This window comes from Neophocaena asiaeorientalis, unplaced genomic scaffold, assembly GCF_003031525.2.
Source record: "Neophocaena asiaeorientalis asiaeorientalis breed wild unplaced genomic scaffold, Neophocaena_asiaeorientalis_V1.1 scaffold9, whole genome shotgun sequence".
Lineage (NCBI taxonomy): Eukaryota > Metazoa > Chordata > Mammalia > Artiodactyla > Phocoenidae > Neophocaena > Neophocaena asiaeorientalis.
Window position 1 is genome coordinate 3,008,218 of NW_020171825.1, and position 6,447 is coordinate 3,014,664.

Below are 6,447 nucleotides of genomic sequence, written 5' to 3' on the forward strand. Positions count from 1 at the left end.
GCTATCATGTGTTTATTTCTCCCACTTTACGGATGAGCAAACTGAGGCATAGATGAGTTTAAATGCCAAATAATTCATACTGAAGGCTGATGATGTGGTTATTGAACTCATATCCGTTCGACTCCAAGCCTGTGTTCTGAATCACTCCCCCCAACGCTGAAATATCTGAAGATAAAAACAGTATTGGGAGTAAAAGATCTTTTAGGGATAAAAGCTGTCACAGCATAAGCATTTACTTCATTCATTTATCCCTTAGGGCTTAATCTGTAATATCAATAAAATGTATTCCTTTAAAAAAATACTTGTCTGGAAAAGCCAACATTTAACAAAATCAAAAGGAAAGTAAATGTTCTTCAGAAGCTTTAATCAAAGGCACAAATGGGGCGCCTCTAGGAACTGCGTTTCCCATCCTCAACAGAGATTGAGGGGTCCCCATGCGGACTGGATTTGCCCTGCCTCAGTTGACTGGGGCAAAAGGGACTGTTAAGGTTTGGGTTTTCATTTTCTATCATGAGAGGAGTCAGAAGAATTCCTAAGAGTCACGACAAGCCCAATGTCATCAGCTTACGCTCCTGGTCTCCATAGCACCTCTGGGAGGAGGGCAAATCCCCATTACACAGACTAGAAAACTGAGGCTCAGAAAAGTTACGTGAGGCTACGCTCCTGTCCTCCACTATTTTGGCATCTTCTTCAACTCTCATCCATATGAAAGCATTTTCTTTCAAGACAGATTCCCAGAATTTGGGGGCCAAAGAGAAGAGGAGCTAATCCCTTTGCTTTAGAAGGGAAACGTGCCCGATTTATTTTTGGTTTGACATTCGATTGCTTGCCGTTTCCTCTGGACTGGCTTTGTTTGCAGCCGGGGCCCGGCATTGAGCGCGCGGGTCTGTGGATGTGCCTTCAGAGTGACCCAGAGGAAGGACATCTTGCTGTTGACATTTCCTGTCTCAGTTTCCTTCCCTGCTTCCTTATGATTAATGGTCAACCCTCTTCCCACCTGCGTTTTTGCCTTCTAGCCAGAGATGCACCATCCAACAGGAACTGTTTTCCTGCAGTTTTGTAACTAAAAATAACAATAATAAAAGTCTTCAATTAATCTCCCGCCTCCCCAGCCAGCTCCGCCATGGTTCTCTGGCTTGTGCTCACGTGTCAAGTGTGTGCAAGCAGCCAGCCAGCTGAAGAACCTCTGGAAGCTGCCAAGGAAGCTGAGGCTGCAGGATCCTGAGTTGGAGATTAGCTCATAGCCCAGGGTCAGCAGACAGGACCCGAGGCCTGTTTTACTTCTTAAAACATCTTCTCTTTATTGAAGACTTACTGTGTGCCAAGCACTGCGCTAAGCACATCATATGCATCGTGTCACTTAATCCCCATAGGTCAACCCAGTGGTCATGTCATCTGCATTTTAAAGATTCTAACCTGAAGCTCAGAGAGGTTAAGTCACCTGCCCAAAGTACACAGCTACCAGAGGCAGGATTTAAACCTTGGGTTATCTTGGTTCTTTTTTATGAGTCTCTGATTTGGTTTTTAATTTTACAATTATTATTAAAATTGTAAACACTCATTTAACAATTGTTTGCTTTCAAAATGCACTGAGAGATGTCAGGCCTAGGGAAAAAGAAACATAAGTAAAATATAATTCCTGCCTCCGAGGAGTCTTCAGTTAAGTGGTACAAGTCTGCTGCCTCTCATTTTTATACTGAAGAAACAGGAGGGGCTGTTTGAAATGAAGCCACATTTACCCCTGTCAATCTCCGGATGCCAGATTTACCTTCTCTTTTTGACCCATCAGCAGGTATTATATATGTTTGGGAAGAGAATTTTTTTCTCCAAACATTTAAAAATGTATATATAATTCAGGTCTCAAATCAATGACTGCTTCGCTTCTACTGGGTTTTCAAAAAGCAGCAGCCGGGTTCAGGAGACCATTTGTAATCAACAGCATCTTTGTTACGCTAAGAACAGAACAATGCCAGGCCACCCCTTCTGCGTGTCAGTAGGTGGCAGTCTGGCTTTGCATGTGCCAAGTGCCCGGGATCAAATGGGATTCAGAAATTCATGTGCTGTGGAAATTCCCATCACCAGCCTTTTCAGATCTTTCTGAACCTAAAAGCAATGACTTCTCCATACCCGAAAACATAAATGTGGTGACAGCCATTTTGAGAAACTTCTAGTTTGTCTTAACTGAGCTTTGGGAAGAATCTCATTAGGACTCAGATCCAGAGCCATCTGATGTGTGGTCCAACCCCACCTAGTCTGTAGATACAGTGCTTGCTGGATACAGTCTCAGATCCACCCCACCTGGACCAGATCCCTGAAACAGGCTTCTGGTTCTTACCTGAATGGCAGCGTTTTTCTATTTCTTACTCATATCAGAGAATTCAGATAGCTATGTTCTGCTCCAGTAGTTTTCAATCTCCCTAAGACAGCATCAGTTGTGATTAAATGATCATAAAACTCTGATACAACCACCTCAATGGAGACACAAATAGTATGGTGTTTGTGATAAAGATGGCTGACGAGTTGACCTGTGAGTTATCTACGAAAAATGTGTTTGCTAAGAAAACAACCCCTAAAGATGAAATTACGGGAATCCTGTTGAATTAAAGGGAACTAAAAATCATACATACAATTATAGACTGCATGAATTGCACTGTTGTCTGAATCAAGCGATATCATAGAACATTCTATTAAGTGAGTCAGGTTCTGCAGGATCTCTTTGCAAAGTCCAAGGTAGTGGTAATCTCAAGTTGCTCTACTTACTAGAAAGGATAAGATAGCGTTTCTTTTGACATTTATACCGTATTCTAGAGTTTTAACTTGCAGTATCCCAATATTTTTTTTTTTTGAGTCTTATCCCATTTATGTAACAAAACTGTACATTATGAAATCTGTTTGTTAGTGTTTGTTTTTAAATTCCCTACCTGATGGTAGTTGTAACCATTATTGTGAGCATACTGTTATCACCAATTTAAAACTTTGAAAACAAACACACACTACAAATTCTTACTCTAAATTAGCTTTTCCTCTCCTAAGTGACCTTCGCTTGATAAAGTCCATCATATAATTTATGACCAACCAAAACTGTTGCTTATCTGGCTTCCCTATCAGAAGTAATATTATTATAACCCACCGTCAAACCTGAGTTAGATTAACACTTAAAAGCCTTCTCTTACAGGTACCTATTTCCATTAAGAGAAACAGACTTGAATTCACTAACTGGGTGTGTCAGTTCTTGTATTTAAACAAACAGAACCCACAATCAAACATTTCTTTGCTTCCACCTTACAGTGGCATAATGTATTTCTTTAAGGAGCTTATCTGAAAGCAGATTGTGCCAACCTCTACTTTTATTATAAACTAAACGTTCACAGTTCTACAAAAATGCAGTATGTGCTATTTGACAGGTAGGTAAGTCTTCTTAGCTACCTGAAGCTCTAACTAACTTGCCATTCACAATTTCACTGAAAGTTATCAAAGGGCTCTCTTAAACTGCAACATCTACTTTTTAAAATAAAGGTACCACTTTAATTTCCCTAAAGCTAACAAAGGATAGCCTATTTGTCTGAGATTAAAGTTCAGCTTAGTCTTAGCTAAATGTACCAGTTGCTAACATTTTAAACATTCTGATCTCATTTAAAACAAACAACACTTTCAAAAAAGAGCTCTATGAAAGTTAATACCCGTCAACATATTACTCAATCTGTTCCATTCAAGCTCTGTGTATGAGTATCAGAGCTAATTTAGAATTTCAATTTAGATACTTTAATAGGCTCAAAATACAGTAGTGCCACAGAGAATGTTTATTGCAGGCTTGAGAACTGAAGAAATTCAGACAAATAATATCCATATGTGACTAAGTTTGGCAAAATACAGAGACCACTGAAACAAGACACTGAGTATGAGTCTTACAAAATTATACAAATCTTCAAGTGATCATAAATCAGTTCTTATTACAGGTACTTAAAGCAATTAAAAGTCACACAAAATACACTTTTAAGGTTACAGTGTTTAATGTTTCTCTAGTTAAATTTCTACAACTAGCAAGATAACATGAGTTACTAGGACTCAAGACCACCTCCTAGGGAATGTTTATTGGGCGATCCCAATTACACCACAGGCCAAACGACTTCCAGCGTTTCCTGTCTTTGTACTTTCTTCATTTCCACCTCTGCCCAAGTCATCTGGTTTTTCATGGACCACCATTGTGCGGCCAATGATGGAATGGTCTCCACAGAGTGAGATTATAGAATCTTCAATACACACTTCGGCCACACCATTTTGGTCAGCCTTCACATTGCCCAGGTCTCCAACATGCCTCTCTTCATCCTCTGGCCCACCGTGTTTTTTGGATAGAGGGTTAAAGTGAGGACCTGCACTGGTACAGCCTTGTGTATTATCTCCAGATTGATGGACATGGAATCCATGATCGCCTTCAGTCAATCCTGTAATGGATCCCGATACCACGACCGTCCCATCTTCCTTTTGTTCGAAGTGGATGGTACCCTGCACCGGGCCGTCGCCCTTCAGCACGCACACGGCCTTCGTCGCCATGACTCACGGGGACGCGCTCCGGTCCACTGCGAAGACCACAGAAGAAGCGGGAAACACTGCCGAAGATGCCGACGCAAACCGAGGACGCAGCCCCCAATATTTTTAATTAGTAGATTAACTAAAGTAGTTTTACTCCGTTTGGAGATCTAACTAATTGGGTTAGTTTGACTAAATGAGTTTTACCCTATTTGTGAGTTTCATATAGAAGTGAGGAATTGATATAATTATCCAATGACTTTCCTCATCACAAGACGTTGGGTCCATTTCCTCTTCTTTCCTTTCAGGATGCCACTCGTTGGTGAGTGCCAAATAAGACTCTTTAGGAAGCCTCAGGAGCTCTTTAAACAAGCCACTGGAAGCCACTCTTCATTTTTTGCTTTCAGAGATGAGTGCCTACATCCTAAAATTAAACTCGAACTGGAAGGAGTCTGTCCCATCGACGGGTGTGACAAGAGTTTCTGGAGGGCATCTACCCAGAAGTCCCTCCTCCATGATGCCAAGCGTTTGAAATTCGGCCTTTGGAGATGCACTGGACATACTCTCAGTCTTTACAGTTTCATTCATATCATGCAAATATTTCTGTGGACCACAAATTAAAGTCTTAAGGCAGTTACCACTCACTTTCCAAAGGAGAAAGCCACCCAAGGGCTCCATCAAGAATGTTCCCTGCAGACAGTTTCAGAGAGGAGGAGAGCCAGAAGGGGTGAAGGGAAAGAGATAGGAAATGATGATAATCCAGGACCTCCCAAGTCCCCCAGTGTTTCTGAGACCTGGCCCTCTCCTGGGACCCTGCCCACCTCTCTACCCTCACCTCCCTTGATGCTCCCCGTGGCCTTTTGGTTTTTCTGAAACACATCATCCTCTTTCCTGCCTTAGGGCACCTACAGTAGCTACTCCTGGAATCTTCTTCCCCAAGACCGTCTCATCACTGGTTGACCTCGTCATGAGTGTCTCAGGTCCAGTTTCACTGCCTCTGAAAGGCCTTCCTTGATCACCAGCCTCAAGCCTTCCCTGTCTACCCCAATCACTCTGTTGTTTCATCCTGGGTTATTTTCTTTCTAGCACTTACAGTCTCTGAAATGACTTTGTTTGCTTACTGGATTGCTTGTTTATCTCCTGTCTTCCCTCACTAAACTTGGTTTTATGATGAGGTTTCTGTCTTTTATTATGAGACCTTGTCTAAGGCTGGTTCCCCTCATTCCCATCCTCTTGGAAATTTCCTAGCATTGATTAGGCACTCAGTACGTGTTTATTTATTAAGTAAATACATTAAAAAAAAGAATAAAAAGTAAACTTTGTTACTTCAAGACATAGCCTCGTCTGTTGGAATCAGTAATGTGAGACCGTCCAGCTGAGCTGGCCCACCGCAATGTCATGTACACTGGCAGAAGACCTGAGACTCCTAGGTCTGAGATAAAGGACAATGTCTCATTCACGGTGACAGCAGTGGCCGGACCATCAGCATTTGCTGTAGTTTCCCAAACCTTCCCCAGGGGTACATAAAGAGGGCAAGGGAGCGTCTGCATGTGCAGTGGGGTATGTTACAGGAGAGGACTCCCGAACCTAGGGAACCCAAATCTTTTATAATGGGCTATGAGCCAGCCGGACCATTTTCTGGGGGGACACATTACCTTTATTATACTGGACAGTGAACAAAACTGCACTTTGCTCCAGAGGGAAACACTATTTCTATATCTGAGCATATTTTCTAAGGTTTTTTTATTGTACATAGACCTCTTTGAAAAGACAGCCCAGAAGAAAGGCAGTCAGTGCCTCTGCTCAGAAGCTGTGCAGGAACGTGGGAGACCCATGGGGACCTGTCTCCTTACAAAGCCCATCTTCCTGGTCAGTGTTTCACTAGTCATCCCTTTATCCCATCCCCCCACTCCCATCCTG

At 42.2% G+C, this 6,447-nt stretch overlaps 1 protein-coding gene across 1 annotated transcript; it reads right to left on the reverse strand.

Moving 5' to 3' along the window:
- Window positions 1–3,777: 3,777 nt before the first annotated feature.
- Window positions 3,778–4,633, reverse strand: LOC112396093 (superoxide dismutase [Cu-Zn]-like). Its single transcript, XM_024739618.1, has one exon. The coding sequence runs from the start codon at window positions 4,549–4,551 to the stop codon at window positions 4,090–4,092; it is 462 nt and encodes a 153-aa protein (XP_024595386.1). The 5' UTR covers window positions 4,552–4,633; the 3' UTR covers window positions 3,778–4,089.
- Window positions 4,634–6,447: the final 1,814 nt, after the last annotated feature.